General features: G+C 55.0%; 1 protein-coding gene across 1 annotated transcript in view; it reads right to left on the bottom strand.

Moving 5' to 3' along the window:
* ACSF3 (acyl-CoA synthetase family member 3) overlaps positions 1-17,319 on the bottom strand; it is a 55,421-nt gene extending 38,102 nt beyond the window's left edge. The window contains exons 1-5 of the mRNA XM_032195335.1: positions 17,276-17,319; positions 13,643-14,374; positions 12,093-12,248; positions 2,627-2,781; positions 1,965-2,110 (exon numbers count right to left, since the gene is read on the bottom strand). Coding sequence (XP_032051226.1) covers positions 1,965-2,110; positions 2,627-2,781; positions 12,093-12,248; positions 13,643-14,344 — 1,159 coding nt within the window. The 5' untranslated portion in view covers positions 14,345-14,374; positions 17,276-17,319. The remainder of the gene's footprint in view (positions 1-1,964; positions 2,111-2,626; positions 2,782-12,092; positions 12,249-13,642; positions 14,375-17,275) is intronic.
* Between the last annotated feature and the right edge of the window lie 2,361 nt (positions 17,320-19,680).

The following is a 19,680-nucleotide window of genomic DNA, read 5'->3' as shown; positions in this document are numbered from 1 at the left end:
TCAATTTAATTATCTACTTGCTGGCCCCTTCAGCATGGTTTAAGGCACTGAGGGCTGCTGAGGCCCAGCCTCTACCACGGTGAGCTGCTGGCGGAGAGGGGCGGCCACCAGGCTGCTGCAAACAAGAAGTCCTCTGCTGCTTAGCCACATTTATGGCATTATTTTTTTTTTTAAATAAAGCTTTGGGCAGCGCATGGGGCTGCGGTCAGCCACTGGCTAGCACCTTTCCTATAACACTCAGTGCTGTCTGAGGTCTTTTTTGCAGTAAGCTCACTGTTTCTCCTGCTCCAGGTGCTGTCCCCAGCCGACTGCTGTATTTCTCAGCTGAGTCGTTCACACTGGGTACTCTGCTGTACCTGGTGACCTTACATCCTAGTCTCTAATGGGGTACTATATCAAAAGCTTTTCACAGCTCTGGTAAATTATGCCTCAGCTTCACCCATCTGCTTCCCAACTGACGATTCCTGAAATAAATTAATCAAGCCTATTCAATTATAGCCCTCTGCCTGTAAGGTCTCTGGCTGATCCACACCTTTGTCAGATTCTTCCCTCTCCCTTCTGAAGGAAGGGCAACCTTTATACCCAGCCCCTCTGCTCACAGCTCTATCAGGTTATTTGTCCCCAGGTCCCCTGCAGACCCCAGTACTGCCAGAAACTATGCACTGGCTTTGCTTGGGAGCACATGGACCCAGCTCCAGAATAAAGAATTTCCTGCCCTTCCTTCATTTCTGACTTGCCACCTTCAGTCTTATTTGCTTTCTTCCTTTGTCTCCTGGGAAATGTATAGAGCCTCTACTCATTGCCCCTACTAAAGATAAAGAAAAAGCAAACATCACCAGGCTGTGGGGATGTTTGAATGATCTCAAACCACACCATGACCCTGCAGCATGGGGTCACAGAGCTTATGCAGGTAGGAATTGAATTTTACCTGTCTGCTGCCTTCTCCAGCCTGCAGCAAGCACTGGCTGGGCTGGGGTGGGAGCGTTACAGTCACTCTGCAGAAGTTTACAGTTCATATTTCATGCTGCCCCCAAGCTGTTCTCAGGTTCAGAGCCAGTGCTGGGCGAAGCTGTGGCTTCTCCTCACCCTGTGCAATCCCTTCAGGGGCACAGGTGCCACAAACAGTCAGGACAGGAGTGCTGTGGGAAGCCACAAGGCACAGGACAGGCCCCCCGGGTAACAACAGTCCCCTGAGAGACCAAAACGATGCATATGGTGCCATGCGTGTGCAGACAGCATGTGGGGAGGAGAAGGTGGCATAGTGGTGGGCTGGGTTGCTTGGCAGACAGATGGCCACGGTTTTAACCAAAGGGAGGGTGGGGGCATTTTATATTTTTAATGTTTTAAATCAATTTATTTCTAGGTTACATAAAACTACAGATATTGAGGAGTCACCAAGTGTAGCTAGGAGAAGAGAGGGAAGACAAGGAGAGAACAGAGCCAGGGTGTACAACGAGGTGTGACAATTTCTAATTCCTGAAGAGTTAAGGCACTTGCACTAAAATAAGAGTGAGCAGACATCCTATTTTAAATGTTCAGTACTGACTGGTAGGACATGAGCTGCTCTGTGGAGAACCCTGTGTCAACACCCCACACAGATACAACTTCATAAAGCAGAAGCTGCAGACGCAGACCCATCACCGTGCTTGAACTCACAAAGACTTTGGAAATCGTAAAGCATCCAATATGGACCCTGCTTCTAGAACAGACCTAGCCTGGCTGGTTGGGCCGACTTCCACCACTGTGAGCTCTGCACGCACAGCTTTGCCAAGGCACCATGGGCAGTAATCCCAGGGAAAGCTGCCAGCCGCTTCCCACACACTCGTGGTCTCTCCTGGCTTCCCAATGCCAGCTCCTCCACCAGCACCATTGTTCATACCATAGCCCACTCCTGAATTATGGTAAATGGTGAATAATTCACAGCAAAACACCTCTGAACTGAGTCACCCTCTTGAGACTCCTACCTGGGACACGGACTCCATGCAAAGGGTTGGAAAGCGCCATCCCAATCTCCGTCATCCCATACCTCTCCAGCAGCGTGTGCCCAGTGATGCTCTTCCACTTCTCCAGGACAGGCACAGGCAGGGCTGCAGAGCCCGACACCATCAACCTGCACAAGAAACACCACATAAGAAAGCATGCAAGATGACCTCTGCTCCAGGGAATTTGCATTCGAACACAAGGCTACATGAAGAACACTCCTACATAAAACCTTAAGACACAAGTTCCCAAAGCCTTTAACCAGTACCAAAGACATTCCCCACATACAGAAGATTCTCTGTCTGATATGGATTTAAAATTTAGATGGGACTGACTCCTAAAAGAGATGCTGCAGCACAAGCTTGGTTTGCGGGATGAAGTCCTTACTTCTGTGTTACATAGGGTGACACATACAGTAAGCATGCAGACCCCTTCTGGCTTTATCATGCATGAGTGGCTCATAATTAAATAATGTCACCCCCGTTCTTGTCAGGGAGACACTAAAGCACTCCAACCTGCCTGGAAGTGCAGAGAGGTAAAGCCAAAGAGAAAATTTGTAGACCCCCTGGTACTACAGCCACCAGCAGCCCCTGCCGGGTGCAGAGATGAGAGGTGGAGGTGGTGCAGAGGGGCAGCGCTCACCTACCTGATGTTCTCCTGGCAAAAGGCACGCACAAAGTCCTGGACCTGTGGCTGAGAGAAATGCTTGTCGTAATACTCTATCAGCTTTGCATAGATGGTGGGCACTGCCATGAAGACGTTGACACGGGGAGCTTGGGTGCTTAGGAACTTCTTCCAAACCTAGAAAGGAAGCAAAGACATATAAAAAATGCACCTCGATATCAAATGCAGAGGGAAGTGATGGTCATGGTGATTCCCATTTCATGGGAAATGAAATACAGGAATGAACAGACTTGTCCACAGCAAAGCCACCCCGGGCTGGTCAGAAACAGCCAAACCTCTCACCCAGGGTGCTGCCGAGGGATTCTGGCAAGTACAAACGTCTGTGCCAGGCACCTCACCCACAGCCAGAACAAAAGGAACCGTTCCCAAAAGGAACGGTCCCTGTAGGACCAGTTCCCCAGCTACAGCTCCTGCTAAACCTGCAGGAACCATAAACTGGGTCAAATTCCAGGAGCCAGCTCTGCTGGAGAGGAATGAAGAACCAGTGACCCCTGGCCCCTGCGCTGGCTGAGCAGCTCCACCTGGGAGCAGTCAGCAGCAGGGAGCGGGCATAAATATTGCAATCAGGCCTATTTCTTCCACACACCGTCGCTCTTCCCCCTAGGTAAGCTCTCCCCAGGACAGGAACGCTGCAAAGCCATCAATAAATAAAAGGCTACGGCCCGCTCAGCCTCGGTGCTGGCTGCCTCCTTCCCTTCTCCCTGCTCCTGCCCCGCTGGTGACAAATGTATTTCCTAACCGCTCCTGACACCGCGGCCGCCTCTCTCCTCCCTCCCGGCGCACGCTCAGCTGCACACAGGCACGTGCGGCGGTGGAAAAAAGCCTGAATTGATTGAAGGTGAACAAGTGCTTCTCCTTCATGCTGTCACCCTGGCTGCTGGTGCGCTCTGCCCCTTTCCCCTCCGTCCTGCTCGCTCGGGCTCCATTTCATCGCTTTCTACTCCACCGCGCCGGCGCCTCCTCTCCCCGCGCGCCCTCTCTCCCCGTCGTCTCTCACTTGGCTGCTTCAGAACAATCAGCTCCTGTGGAAACCCGCCAGCACCACGGTGTTATTCTTAATACAGCAGGACACGTCCAACAAAGGCACCATCCCACCCAAGAGGGGAGCGCCTGCTGCCTCCCAGCCCAGCCAGCTCCAACGGGACCAAATGGCACGGGTTGGGAACCCGCCAGGCACAAAGGGCCATGCCCTAAGGGCACCTCCAGCCCCTTCCAGAGTCCCAGGAGCTGGGACACAAGCGGTGTAAGCCCCGCTTGGCGTCAGGGAAAGCAGAAGAGGGATGCAATTTGCCCAGGTTGATGGGGTGACGTGCCCAGAGGGGAACATCGCACTCCCTGTTGGAGACGCATTGGCGCAGCCGTGCCCTGACACTGCAGTGCTCCCGAGCTGGGAGCTGTGGGATCTTCAGTGCAGAGCGCCATGGGCTGTGGTCCTGAGCTCCAGCAGCAAGGCCTGCTGCTCTTCTTGCTCTGGGAACCCACAGGGATGGTGCCAGGCAGTGCGTTTCAGAGCATGAGAGCAGCTGAGAGTGACCGGTGCTGGCAGTGGGCTTGAAAATACCCCACCTCCCCAAAACATCCCCTAAAGCAAGGCAGAACAGGCAAAGTTGCATTTAGAAGGATCCAACGCCTGCTATATTCCTTCCAGCCTCTTTCCCCAAAGATGTTTTTCTCTTCAATCCCCCTGGTATTTCTCCCATCTGAGGCAGCAGCACGGACAAGGACATCTCCAAAGCGGGGATCTGAACCCGGGGACCCGCTCCGCTCCCCCTGGTGGTCCCGAGAGCCTTGCCTCGGGCAGGGAGAGACAGGTGATGGCAAGCAGGGATCAGGACCGTGCCAAAGGGAGACAGACACTTGGGGCTGTTCGATCCTCACCGTGTGATTTGCCTTCAGAAGCTCAGAGCAGCTGTGGGGAGAGCGGGCAGACTTCCAGGCTGCCTGGCCACGCAGCAGAATTATTTTCGCATGCGTTTGGATTTAAAAAAAAACAAAACCACACACAAAAACATCACTCCAAAATACGGCAGACCTCTCCTGCACCCCAGAACTCCCTGTCCTCGCACATCTGCTCAGCTCCTGCCCCAGATAAAATCCTCTGTAGGCCCCCCCAGCGATGGGAGCAGCTCCTTCTGTGTCAGTCCGGCTCGCCCCAGCAACAGCCCCTTCCTGAGGATAAGCAGCTGCCTTTGGATTCGTGCCACCAGCCACTGCTGGGGCGATCTGCTGACAGCCAAACATCTCCACCTGTTCTGCTGCTGCTCAGCCAAATCTGGATCCCAAGCATGTGTTTTAACGGCACTAATCACCACGCCGCGGTACAAAGCTGGCACTCCCGAGCCCTCCGCAGACCCAGAGGCGTCCAGAGGGCTTGTCGCTGCCCAGCCAGCTGAAACAGCTATTTCTGTTTTATAACTATAACTTCACGGTTTAAGGGAAGGATCTGGGAAAGCCTCGTTACCTGGGACTAATCAATCAAGCCTGGGACTTGGACGGCCTCCAGCGAGAGGCCAGCTCTGCCCTCCCCGCACGCGGCACCCTCCGATGCTGTCAGGTCCGGAGCAGCACGCTCCATCTCTCCCTCTCCGTTACCCTACGTGTCACCGTCACCACATCCATTACCTGTGGATGGGATATTGGCAGCCCATCACTCTGTTTTTTTTTGCTCACCTGATACTGTCTGCTCAGAAATGCCAGCTCCAGCTGGACGCCCACCAGCCTGGGACCGGGCACAGCTCAGCGGGGTTGGGACCGGGGCTGCAGCTTGGCAGAGTCCTCTGGGCTAATGCTGAGCCTTCAAAACCATCAGGAGAGCCCGATGTGCAAGGGAAGCACCAGCCTTCAGATGGAGGATGTTCAGGAGATGGTGCGGAGCAGACCAGAACTCTTTTTATAGTTAAAAAGGGCGATAAAACAAAATGTTTCTCACTGCAAGAAAGGGAATAGCTCTCTATCAGCAATAACAGGAGCAGAAGCCCAAGGCAGGCACACAGCACTGTTGGCTCACAGGTCAGGGCTGCCCGAGCCAGCAAAGAAGCAGAGGACCTTCTGTTCCCAAGAGCCTCCTGACATTCCTGATTTTCCTCCCCTCCCACTGCACAAAAGCATATCTGGGCGATTCCATGGGCTGGCCAGCGGGATTTTGCCATCAGTAAGTGAAAAAAAAAAGAAAAAAAAAGAAAAAAAAAAGGGAAAATGACACCAGCGGGTACAAAACAATCCCAGGGAGGCGAAGCTGCAAGATTTTCCCACGTATTTCTTACAGCACGCAGATGGCACGATGGTGAGTGAGGCCGGAGGAGCAGGCAAGCTGCTGCTCCAAGAGATCGCCCTTCCCTACAGCAGCCTCCCAAACCTGCGTCCAGATCTGCCAGCACCACCTGAAGGAAGAGATGCAAACAGGGTAGAAAAGGAAGAAAATAATTTTTTCTTCCTTTCCAGAGCCCTTGCCTTCAGAGGGAAATGTGCAAGCACAAACTAGCCAGAAAGCACCAAATCTGTCAGTACCTGGGCACCTTCTAATGGTGGCAACGACCATAAAACGTGCTAAATCCAGCCAGACTTTGCCTGGTACAGGGCTCCAGAAGCAGCTGGCAGAGATTCACACAAAAATGCCTAAAAGCTGCAAAGAAAGTGACTATCAGCATGGATTTTCCCATCAACCCCAAGCAGATATCAGACAACGCGTGCCGCTACCTCTATTGACACATACGGCAGCTCCCCTTCTATAAAATTACGGTATCATTTTCAGTTGTTATCGGATTTTTTTTTAAACCTTTTCAGGAGTAACAATATCCCTAATGCAAGGTTCAATCGTCCCTTTGCTTCCCTTTTGAGCTGGGAGCTGGCTCTGTGCTCCGCATCGATCCGTGCCGCGCCAGCCCACAGCCACATCCACGCGACCCCGGCCCTAATACCGGGGGCAGAAAGCTCCCCCCGAACCTGCAGGGGCACGGGGAAGGGAAAGCAGGGCTGCACACCCCCATCCGACACCGCTTTCCCCCGAGTGGAGGGCAGGCAGATGCAGCAGAAGCCCGGAGAGCAGCGGTGGGAGCTCTGCCTTCTCCCCGCCGCCACCACCCGGGCTGCGCAGGAGCAAGGTGCAGAACGGGAAACGTTCCTCTCTTCAAAGGGAAATTGGGCCCTCGGTGTCTTCAGCTCCTGTTTGTTATAACCCCGAACTGTTTGCGCTCCGCATGACTCTGGTTTTAATCATTTATTCATCAGCGTGGCTTGATGGCCCCTCTGCATTCCAGTCTGAGGCTTTTAAACCCTCGCTACGCTGTAGGCATACTGAGAGGAGCAAGTGCTTTCCCTGGGACCCGGGAATATAAGTAAATATGACAGGCTCTGGTTCCATTTTTTTTTTATTTTTCCCCACACACATCAAAAGACATTACTCCGTAACAGATGCTGAGGACAGACGGCAGATCTGGGGAGACGTGAAGAAAAACTATAACTTTTTAAAGCCAGGTCTGCGCGAAGCGATCAAACATAATCCGTTCACCAGTGACCCGCTCCTCCCTCCACCAGCTCCTCTTTGAGTCTGCAATAAAATTACTCCTCTGAAGCCTCCGATTAATGGATGAAAAGACAATTGCCTTCCTCCAGCTGAAGCAGGAGGGAAAGCACAACCCCCAGCGCCCCGAGAGCACCACCTTTTCCGTGCTTGGTTACTGGAGACGGGCGTCCTGTGCTCGGAGTTGCCTTGATTTTAAAAATAGACTCGGGAGGGCTGATGCTTGCAGAAGTGACAGATCCGGGGGAGAGGCTCAGTGCTGTGCTGTGTGCTTCTCCCTGCAGGCGACGGTGACTGCCGTGCTCAGGATGTCCCCGCGCAGCCCAGAGAGGCTTCCCCTAATCTGGTTGGCACGGATAGCAGCAGCTAGAGGGGCAGCACCCTGCTCACAGCTGTACCAGCCCGCTGGGCTTCAGGAGGAAGTCTGCAGGTGTCCGAGACAGGGCGTAACCCTACAGTGCTCCAGTGACCCCGCACACAACGCAAAGCCTCAGGGCATCGGGGCTGCAGCACCCTCCCACCGCGTGTAGGAGCTGCCACACATGAACGCGTTGCGGGGGACGCAGCCCCAAACCGAATTCACAGGAAAGATGCACGATTTTGGTGGCTTTGCGTGTGCCAGCGAAAAGCAGGACAGGATTTTCAGAGGGCTCGTTCCTTGGAGGCACCTTAAGTCAGACGTGCCGTGGTGCTGGCACCGAACCAACAGCCCCTCTTGGAACTGCAGGGCGAGAAATCTGCATCCCGGCACGTTTACCAGCCCAGTGGCTGCGGGGCACAGCCACGGTTGTCATCCTGCAGGAGGCACATTGCAGCTCAGAACCTGCCCAGCAGAGCCCAGCGGGCAGCCCACACCACCACGAGGTCATGCAGAGTTGAGGTTTGTAGAAGCTCACTGGAGTATGCTTTTTTTTTTTTTTTTTCCGTCGTGGTTTTGAAGATTTTTATTCCACCCCTACGCCGAAGACTGAAAAGAGCCACCAGGAGCTGAACTCGTGCTCAGCACAAATTCCTCCGAGGCTGACTCAGAGGTGGCCCGAGGCAAAGACAAAAAGTTTCTGTTGTCCAAACCCGGGATGGATCCTGCAGAGCAGCAGCTGCAGGATCTGGGGGGGGGATCTCTGGGGAAGGGGTGCTCCGGTGCCTGCCGGGTGCAAACCCTGAGTGCAGAGAGGTCTCCAAGGAAGAGTGCGTGCTCATGGCCCTCCTCTGCTGCCCGGTGGGCAGCGGGCTCGTGGAGAACCCATTCCTTCAGCACAGACATCAGTAACCTCCCTCCTCCTCTGGCCACCAGTTCAGACACACACAGAAATATCACTGCCTTTAAATTTTCTAGCCCTGCACAACACAAACGGGGCAGGCCTTTGAAAGTGGGAAACGCCGGCTGCCTGCAAACGGCACGGTGCAGCTGGAGGAGTAAATTCAGCCTGGAAGCCAGTTCTGACGGGAGGGAGGACCGTTTAGGGCCGCTCAGGCTGCAGCCCTGGCTTCAAAGCGCGTTTCTGCCCTCCCAGTTCTCACGCTTTGCCGAAAACAAAAATAACATCAGAGCTGCCTCTGCCCCACACAGCTGCTGGGAGGAACGAGCTCTCAGAAGCCGCTCTCCTGCCTGCTGCCAGTCCACGTGCCCACGGCAGCAGAGACGTGGCCGTGCTCTGTGATTTTGGGTGATTTTGGGGTCGGGGCTGCCCTTTTTGAGCAGCAGACATGCTCCAGGAGCACCGGGTGCTGCTCCCATGGCCCCAGGGGGCACCCAGCAGAGGCACGCTGCAGCCCGAGCAGCACCAGAGGACTTGTGCACCACGTATGAGACTGTTGGAAATTAAGGGTCCATTTACAAGCCCGTTATTAATAAATGATTAATAGATGCCGCCGTATTTTTTAATAACTTACAATAAAAAGATGCTGCAAAAAGCTTAAGCAAGACAGTCCTAACAGATGGTGCTATAAAGTGAATTATAACATGTACAGTAGCTAGTGCAAAGTAATGGATGTCCTCATTTAATAAAAAGAATCTGATTTTATGCAGCAACTTTCACGCTTGAGGCATCTCAATACGCTTTAATGAGCCCTCGTGGCCTCGGCAATAGCTCGCATGCAGCCTTGGACATCAGGTGCTGTTTTAGCACGAGAGCGGCTGTTGGTCAGGACTCGGGGGTTATTCTGCAGTCTTGCTTTTTAACCTTTCCTTGGACGGCTCCCAAAAGCAGCCGGGACTGCCTGAAAGATGCCACCTCCTAACACTGCGCTGCAGGGGACGACAAACAAGCCTCGGTCCGGGGCTCGCAACGCCTTCCAACTGAGAAAAAAAAAAAAGAGCGCTGTTACCGCCACCGAAACCAGACTGGCATCTGTATCTGCCTATAAGGCACGCCACAAATTATGTAATTTAATAAACACTGTAATAATAAAGTATTTATTTTGTATAATGAAGTGTTAGTGATTAGAAACCAAACACACATTGGGCATGCTGCTGCGGTTTCTCTTGAACCCATGCCAGTATCACTCAAGGCTAAATATGTCTGCAGCAGGTTGAGAGTAAGTTCCTAGCCTTGTTTTGATCAGCCTGTCAAGTGTTTTAGCTGCCATTCGGGTTTCTTTATATCACACTATAATTGGCTGCTTTCTCAAGGTGCAACGAAGAGAAAAAGCACACAGCAAAACTCGGGCTCCTTTTGCAAAATCCTCCACTGAAACTCCGCTGCCTTTCTGAAAGCTGATTTCGGCAGCAAAGGGCATTTTGTAAACAGCTGGTGGAAATAGACTGCAACTGAAAGGCAGCTTGCATTAAACTCCACAAGAAAGCCTTATTTACCCTCGTGTGCTTTCTTTGTAGTGCCGATCAAACCACTTTCGGCTCCCAGGGGAGGCCCTCGGAAAAAAAATAAAGGGAATTAAAAAAAAATAGAAAAGCAAGTGACGTCCTTCGGAGCCCGGACGCACCCGAGAGCCCTCGGCACGCTGCGGCGGGGGCGCTTACCCTGCGCCCTCCCTGCCCAAGTTCATCCCCCAGGGCCAGCCGGGCTCCCTCCAGCTCTGTCCTCGCTCGCCCTTGGCTGTGGGTCCGGCGGAGATGCTTTGATCAGAGGCAGCTCGCAGGCATCCCGCTCCCCATCAGGCACCTGAACCCATCCTTCAACGTCAGCTCATTGATTCGCGGATGTCAGGGAGAGAGCAGAGAAAAACACAAGGGGTGGAAGGGACAATCCATCACCGGTGGCACAGGACGTGGAGAAACGCGCCCTCCAGAGGGCTTGGCTTTGCTTCCAGGCTATCGGCACGCTCCTCCGCCACCACACCAGCTGCCTCCGAGCATCGCCGGGGGTGGACAAGGCTCTGAGCCCTGGGTTTGGAGGGGCACACACACCTCCCTGCTGCACCCCGGGCTGCGAGCACGGGCAGGGCTTCTTGGGCTGACACCCTAAAGATGAAGGAAGGTAAATGTGGCGGTGACTATCGAACAGAGAGCACTTGCTGCCAGGAGACCTTGCTGCCCTCCTCTGCAACAGCATCCTACCCAAAAAAAGCATAAATGCAGGGCTGCCCCTCAGGGATCCTGGGGCTGCTCCCCTCAGAAGGGCCGCTGCTCAGCCAGCGGTGGGGTTTTCAGGTGTCAGGGCCATCTTGCAGCGAGAAGGGAAGCATGCCTTTTCTGTGGTTGCTTCTCTGAGAGGCAGAAATAAGCAACCAAGAATCACGTGGCCCTGCAGCCGCTCAGATCAGAGCCTGGGCTCACTGTAGAGCAGCATCAAAGGCTTTGGAGTGTATCCTTCACACTTGCACTTTGTCCCTTTGGCGTGACAAGGCTGCCTGGCACACGAATAAACGTGAACAGGTAAAGCAGCCTGTTGAGTCACAAAGCACGGGATCTTCTCGCTTTTCCAAGCAGTTCTGTACCAACAAAGGCTTCCTTTCTTCTGCGAGGTGGCACCAGCACCCAAAAACCCAACTGCTCACCTGTGACACCACTCAGCTCGGAGCAAACTCCAGCATCTCTCACCACCACCAGCACCAGGAGACACAGCGCCAGATCCCAGGGGCCAGCAGCTGTAAAAGCTGTTCTCCTTCGCTGTCGGCTGCTCTGTTTCCAGTCCCACTTCATCCTCTCTTTAGCTCAGCTATTTGCCGCCGTGGGCAAGGAACAGAAGGGAAGCAGAGCACCAAGCCTGGAGTTTCCTGCCTCAGCTGGAAAACATTCAGTGCAGCACAGGCGTGCTTATACGTAAGGTTTCCCTCCTGCCACCTTTCCTTCAAAGCTGCAAGCAGCTCTCAATTTGCAAACTCACACTTCTATTGCCGTGCCTAAATTGACAGATCTGTTAACACTTGTACCTCTGTAGATGAAGAGCAACATTTCTACGTTGACAAGTATTAGTATTTCTCTTACCTGGGCTGCAAGAAATTCTAAAGCCCGCGTGCTGTCATGTAAAGTAATACAAACATCGAGGACAGAAGATTGGAATGGAAAACGCAAGCTAGTAAAAATGAAATATCCAACAAACAGCATAGCTCCAGGCAGCACGGTGCCAACACGCAAGGGAAAAATCCAATACTTCCACCTTTCTTCTCGGTGCTAGAAAATTAACAAGCCCTATTCCAGGTGCTGATGCTCTTAGCGGGTGTCTGGAAGTGCCCCCCCACGACCCAAGACCCCCAGCACATCGAGGACGGGCAGCGCGGCGTTACCATGACGTATGTCACACTCAGACAACTTGTAACCTCCAAAGAGCGCGTTTACCCCAGACCGAGCATCCAACTGAAAGTGGTTTTTAACAGTTTGTGAACCGCACGCAGCCGGTAGCTAAAGAGGCTGGAATTGTTTAGGAACTTATCTCCAAAGTTGCTCTAATTACAATGCATGGGGTCTTGCTGCTGAATCTCAAAGACAACACAATCCCTCCAGGCTTACCATCTGTGCGCTGAATTCGGGTAACATGATGCATGTCGCTCCCACCCAGAGAGGACAGAGCAGCTTATTGATCACCCCGTGGACATGATGTAAAGGCAGCACGTGCAGAATCACATCCTCCTTCTTCCACTCCCATTTTTCAACCAGCCCCGTGGTCTGCAGAAGAAGACATACAAAGCAGCGTCAGGGCAGGACAGCCTCTCACAGTCATGATCCCCTGTGTGCAGCTGGTGGCAGAAACCCCAGAACAAGGCTTAGGCACAGAGATTTATTCTTTAGGGTCAGCAGGAGCAAAATTACCACCACAAACAGAACACCAGAGGAACAGCTTCTGCATCTTTTTGTTATATGTGTTAATTTACATCGATGGCCTTCCTTGCTGCTGAGGAAGATAAGTTGTAAATGCTCCAGTAGGACCCACAAAATTATTAGCCTGCTGCTGCACAGCCAACGATGGCAGAAACATTAACCCAAAACCTAAGTTTTCCAGAAGGCAGCTGACATGGTTTGGACACTGATGACATTGCTCTTCTAGCATGTGTAAGGGATAACTAGTGGGAGCAGGAAATCAGTGTCTCAAAGAGAAAATAGGCCCCGTGTTAGTAAAATAATAATAAATCAAACGTCTAGATAATTATCCCTTCATAACAGGGCATTTTAAAGTGTTAGGCCTCACGCTTCTGGGTAGAACAACGTCCTTCAGAGCCCAACATCAGCAACTGGAGAGCTTATTTCCAGCTCTCTAAAAATAAAAAAAGCATTCAAAGGGTGGAATTCAGCCGTGCCATTCACAGCCCTCTCCCACAGGGCAGGGAGCAGGTTTCAGCCTCTCCGCGAGGCAGCACAAAAGACAGCTCTCGCTTCGGCTGCCTCCCAGATGATCAGCATATTTGTGAGGGAAGGGATTCTTCGCCCAATATAGCCGAGTGCTGCCTCTATCCATCAAGGCTCTCCCACCACGCCCGGCGCTGCAGTATCTGCATCCGGAACGGCACGAGCTCGAGGACGTGTCCGTGAGGCCCGGTGTATTCCCTGCCCTTTTTCCCTAATGGCATGAGCCTCTCTGTTGCAGGCAGTGATAACAAACTGGTGAGGCAGTCAGCAGGCTCGTTCAAACTTTTAATTCCTCTTGGCTCGGAGAGCTAATGGATTTTTTTGCCTTGGGGATATATAGCTAAATAATGCACAGACTTCACGCGGTACGGTGCTGGGCTGGGCTAAGTTATACCCCAATTATGGGCAAAGATACTTTCCTAGTCGCAGGGAAGAAAAGAAAATTGCAAAGAAAGCAGTCCTTCTACAACAGGTCTCACCCCTTCTGCTTTCCAGGAAAGGAGGGAGACCTGCCCCTGGCACAGCACGAGGGTCAGAGCCTCAGGCACCAAGCTGCGTGTGCTCACACCAAAAGCATTAAGGACTTGGTAGACACAGCCCCTGTGCAGAAATTAGGTCACACTCGGGTGTTTTGTGCCTCACAGCCCCAAATCACCTGTGAGGGCCAAGGCCTCTGCAACTCAACGTGAGCATTGCAGAGAGAAAGCAGCACTCACCACGGCCTGCACGTTCTCATGGGTGCTGAGGACCCCTTTCGGTCTTCCCGTGGTCCCACTTGTGTAGATTATCATGGCTCCCCTGTCTTTCCAGGAGGCACAGGACGCCAAGGGCACGTCTTCCACTGCTGCGTGACTTGCAGACCCATCGCCACCAGCCTTAGGAAGTGGCAGAAGTGGGACTCCCAGCTTCTCAGCACTGGGGGCTATTTTCCCCACGTATTCCTCTGCTGCGATGACAAGCGCGCTCTGCGAGTCCTGGATCACGTACTCCAGCTCCTGCACGGGGTGCTTCTTGTAAAGGGGCACGGCTATGCCTCCGCTCATCCAGGAAGCCCACTGGGCAACCACGTACGAGGCATCGTTGGGGCACAGAAACGAGATCCTCTCCTCCTCCAAGTCTCTGCTGGAGCACCCCAGGACCCGACAGATCTCCTGCGACAGGCGCAGGCTCTGGCGGAAGAGGTCCGTGTAAGTGTGCTCACCGTGTTGGTCAACAATGGCAATTTTATCACCAAAAGTCAAAGCCCTAGTGAAGACGGGGGCAGCGTCACGGCTGCTGGCTGCCCGTGAGGTTCGCAGCCCCCGGTGGGGACAGGCAGCCCCCTTCTGCCCACGCAGCCACCACCGGCACCGCTGCAAGTCACGGCCGAGGCGTCGGACGGGCCAGCTCGCCGGGGGGAAGAGCAGGGAGCCCAGCATCCTGCCAGCAGCGCTTGTTTTGAAGTGATCCTGCAGAAAGCAATTATAGGAACAGATAAGTCTGAGCAGCAATTACCCAGGGGTTCATTCCCACCGAGGAAAAGTGGCAGCCTTCATTTGAATAATACCCACTGTATTATTAATGCTTCTGCTTCAGCCTGCTGGATCCCCAGCGTGCTAGGCCCTGCCCAGATGGAGCAGGAGGCAGAGCCCCGTCCCTCCACAGCCTCCACATCCCCAAGAAACACTTTAACTTAAATTATGAAGCAGTTTTCATCAATCAGTAATATCAGAACACTGAATAATGGCTACTTGAGGTGCCGTCCTAACTCGATTTCACCAACATTTAAGGAAATTAAATTACAGGATTAATCAGCTCTCAATTTGCACTTTTCATTGTTTTAGTAAACCAATGCCCGGCTCAAGTGCAGCAGCACAGAGCCAGAAAGACAAAATCCAAACCTCCTAAATTCTAGCAAGTGGAATCTTGCTGCCCTCAATTCACACCGAGGAACAGGCGAGCGCTCGAGCCCTGCGACCTGACAGCTCATCCATCACAAACGCCGCTTCAGCTCGGGAGCTTTCTTACCCAACAGTCCAACCAAGAGGTTAAATTCACGGGCAGCAGGAGCCCTCGCCACGCAGCTGGTGTTCCCAGCAAGCAGCAGCTGCAGGTTTGTCACCGCGCTGCTCACCGTGCAAGACTTGTGGCATTCGGAGCCAGGCTGAGCATCGGGACAAGCTCAGCCACGGCACCAGCTCCCCAGAAGGGAACTGGAGGGAGAACTGGTGCCATTAGAGGCTGATCTTTATTAGAGGCCTTCCTTACAGGAAGATCAGGGGCTGGCACAAGCGCTGTGCGTCCTGCCTTTGTGCAGAGACATCGATCTGCTCATGAGAGATGGTGTAACCAGGGAGAAGCGCTCGAAACCTGCTCTTCACCTCTCTTTTCACCATCCCCTCCCTTTCCAAGGGAAAAGTCTGCAATAGCATCAAGTTATTGAGCGACAGAGGGCTGAGGAGCTGCCTCAGAAGAATCTCAAATACCCTCTGCACAGGGCCTGGAGCTCACCCAGAGCAAGCAGAATAATTCGTTTTAGCTAACACATCTTCACCGTACAGAGACTGTCACCACCACCAGCAGGGGAGCAGAGAAGGGGAAAAGCAGGGCCGGAGCAGAGGTTTTACTTCGTTGTTTGTCCAGTGGCTACAATTAAACTCCACCACTGAAGTACATCTCAAGAGGTGCTACGAGGAAATAGCCAAGGACGACAGCTTCTCCTTCCACGAACGCCCTGGTGACAGTACGTGGTGTTTCCTTGGTGCTACCAATCGTGACTTGATTTTCATAAAATTTTGATAAATATCTGTTAGGGAAATGGCTCGACTCGAACAGCCTCCCAGCTCAGCTTCCCACCATGGGGAGGAGCTGAAACAAAAAGGATTCAGAGAGCCGGCAGCTCCTCAGGGAAGAGCTGGGCGCAGCTTTGCTGAGCTCAGGCTGCTCGGATGCCTCCGCTGACAGCAACAAGTGTTGGCTTGTGCAGAGACGTAGCCGTGAGACCCGCAGACTCTCCCATCCACGTTCAGAGCATTTCTCCCATCGGAAACTGCTCTGCACGTATTTTCTTTTGCATATCAACCTCAATTTCTGCTTCTGCAAAAGAAACTTGTGATTTACTGCGGAAACGTGGGGGGAAAAGCTTTAAACCCAGAGGGTGTTAACCGTGTGTACTCATGACTTGTACCACCAGGATGGAAAAAAACAAAAAGGTCATGACAAAGCTAGCATGACATCTTTCCATTTCTCTGCAGAGACTAAAATATAAAATAGAGAACACGGCCTGAAACCTCAACCGAGTCACCTCCACCCAAGCTGTGCCCAGGGCCGGCTCGCTGGCGAGACGTTCACGTCCCGGACGTTTAAGAGGGGCACTAATGGGAAGTGACCGAGTGCCAGGACCGCGCCGTGCTCCAGGCCAGCGCAGCTAAGTGCACTTGGCACACTCGCTTTTCCTCGCCAGGCTCCAGAGCAGGTGTTAGCTGCTGCTGCTTCAGAACGGCGGCTTCCAAAAATTGCATTATCCCTGTTCCACCGCAGCGCCAGTCCAGATTTAATGGAACAATAAACGGCAGCGCCTTCAGCCGGGCCTGGGCATTTAGGGGCTTCGCAGAAGTGGTGCTGACTGCGAGTGTGTGCACAGCGACAGGCGCTCGGGATGGCACGAGGAAGGTCGCACTGGGCCTTCTTCCTTCACTCTGCTCAGCAATAATCAGCAGCACAAACGTTCCCTGGCTGTGAATATGTGAATTAGGCGCCTGCCACAGATGGCAGAGGATGGCTGTAGCACAGCAGACGGGTGTTTGCTGCCCTAAAGAAGTCGGCTCAGCCCCAATCCCTCTGGGGTGAGGGCAGGGTGGGGAGCTCACGGCACCGTGCAGCCGCTGCTGGGAGCTGTGCTGGTCTCCAGGCTCTGTAGGTGGCAGGGCTGGGAATAAAACCCCAAACCCTGCATCTCCTCCAGAAGGGGAGCACATTACACCTCCTGCACCCCGATGACGACCTCTTCCAGCACTCTGGGAGAACCCCCCCACCTTGCCCCACGGTCCTCCAAGAGCAGAAAGGGGGGGGAATTAAATCCCACCGCACACAGCCAGGACCAGCACAGGGCCCGGCCTCACCCCACGGGAAGCCCTGAGCTGCGGGCAGGGATGGGGGCGGTCGTGACCGTGCCATTAACGCCCCGCCACCGGCAACGCTGTGCCCGCAGCCACTTCCCGGTGCGCCCCCGCCTGCAGGCCCCGACCAGGCCCGGGCCCTGTGCTGCAGAGCGGGGCCATGCCATACCGGGCCATACTGGGCCATACTGGGCTGTACTGGGCCATACTGGGCTGTCCCCCCGTCCCCCCGCAGCCCCTGCAAGGCCTCACCTGGAGGCTGCGGCCCCGCGCCCCGGGGGAGCGGTCCGGTAACGAACGGGCGCCGGCGGAAACACCGCGCCGCAACCCGCTCGTTCCGCACTTCAAACGTTCCCCCCTCCTCCCGCCCCGCACCCGTTTTATGGCGATTTGACCCCAAAACATCCCCGGGGGGGTGTCACAGCGGGGCTCTAACAGCACCACGTCACCCGGTGCTATCAGCACGGGGCGCGTGATGTCATGGCGGGGCCGTGACGTCGCGGCCTGCAGGCGCCATTTTGCGCAGGCCGCGCGAGGGCCAGGGCTGGGGAGCAGGAGCGGGGCTGGGGCGCGGGGTGGCGTCGGCGGGGGCCCTGCAGCTCCCCCCTGGGGCCTTCCCCTGCGCCACGGGGCCGTAGCGGGCAGCGGGGCCGACCCCCGCCCACCCCCAGGTGTGTTTCCACCCGGGGGCCGCAGCGGAAGCCGGGCTCCCAGTGCTCGGCTCCTCATCACCACACCAGTCGTCACCACACCACCAGTTGTCACCACACCAGTTATCACCACACCAGTCACTCCTTTTTGCACAGCCCCTTCCCCGCTGCACAGCTCCCTCCTCGCCGTGCGGCCCCCTGCCCGCTGCGTAGCCCCGGCCCCGCTGCACGGAGCCATCCCCACTGCACGGCTCGCTCCACGCTGCGTGGCTCCACATCACGCAGCTCCTGATGGAAAAATCCCTGCCTATTGCACAGCTCCCCATTGCAGGTCACCTTCCCCAGTGCACTGCTCCCCGTTGCATGGCTCCCCAGTGCACGTTTCCCTATTGCACGGCTCCATAGTGCGCAGTTCCGCATCGCACAGCTCCCCATCGCACGGTTCCGCATTGCACGGCTCTGCTTTGCACATCTCTTATTCCATTGTGCAGCTCTGCCTTGCACAGCTCCACGTTGCACGGCCCCACATTGCACAGCTCCCCATGGCACAGCTCCCTTCCCATTGCATGGCTCCACGTTGCACAGCTCCCCATCACACAGCTCCCTTCCCATTGCACAGCTCCGCGTTGCACGGCTCCACGTTGCACATCTCCCCATCTCGCAGCCCCCCCTGTGCAGCGATGCTGCTGGGGGGCCCCAGTCACCTTCCCCCCCCGGAGGGCTCACAGCCACCATGCCCACGTGCCGCCCTGCAGCTGCACCCGCTCCCCACCACCCCGGCCCTGCCGCCTTGCCTTCATTCTTCTTTCTGTACTCACCATCTGTCACTGCCTTCCCTCGGTCCCCAGCCACTGCACGCTGCAGGGATTAACCCCCCTGACCCAGGGGAACAAAGGGGGGGCTCTGATGGCACCGGGGTGCTGCTGGCCCCAACATCCCCGCGATGGCACGGACAGGGTGCACGGCACGGGGACAGACCTGTGGCAGCCGTGGGGATGTGCACGGGGCAGGACATTCCTCTGCCCCTCTGGTTTGTGCAGGGACCCCCGATCCGGGGCAGGGGGACACAGCCAGCTGCCCACACGCACAGCAGATGTCCACCCCGCGCCACCCTCTGCTGCTCCATCCCCCGGCACCTGCTAGCCACCAGCCATCTGGACCCCCAAGTCCCTGGGGACGATGCTCAGCGCTGTCCACCCACCTCCACCCCCACTGGGGGCCCCGTGGGACGTGTGGGGATTTTCAGGGACCGGCCGTGTCCCCACGCAGCTCCGTGTCCCCAGGCAGGCGTCCCCGAGGCCACCACGGTTCTCCCCACCCTCCCCGCGGTGGCTGGGGCTGAGCCGCGCACCCCGCGCCAGCGGGAGCATCCTCCCCATCGCATTAAGCAGCTTGCTGATTAATTATGGATCCAGCAGAAAGCTTTTATTACATTAGAGTTTACTTGTGGCAACATCCGTATTTATTAAAAAAAAAAAAAAGGAAGAAAAAAAAAAAAAAAGGAACGTAATTACTAATGTGGTGTAAACAGCACTATTTTACGGGGACGTTAATGCCTGGGGGGAGCTCTGCGGGCGGTGCTGGCTCCAGCCCGGTGCCCTGTGGTGGGGACGGGGACACGGGGGCACAGGGGGCTGCCACCGCAGTGGTGCTGGGGGTGAGGATGAGCTGCCCCAGCTAAAATATGGAGAGGAGGGGGTCAGACACACATCCCACCTCACCGGGATGCCCTGTGGCCACGGGCACCGTGTCCCTAACCCGCGGGGGGATGCCCACGAGTGCCAGCGGGGCTCCCTGGGGACGGGAGCAGCGCGGAGCCACTCGGCGTGAAGTGCAGCCGTAAGTGCCTCCCGCGTCACGTGGAGAGGATAAGTGCAAAATGGCCCTATTATGATAATTGTGCGAAATTATGATTGATGGAGATTAGCTGCTTATTTGAGGAAATGGCAGGCGCACGTGTGGCGTGGCCGGGCTGCAGGGTGGGAGCTGGGCCCGGCAGGCACCGGT

The sequence above is a fragment of the Aythya fuligula genome, chromosome 12 (genome assembly GCF_009819795.1).
Source record: "Aythya fuligula isolate bAytFul2 chromosome 12, bAytFul2.pri, whole genome shotgun sequence".
Lineage (NCBI taxonomy): Eukaryota > Metazoa > Chordata > Aves > Anseriformes > Anatidae > Aythya > Aythya fuligula.
This window is presented reverse-complemented; position numbering and strand designations above follow the sequence as displayed.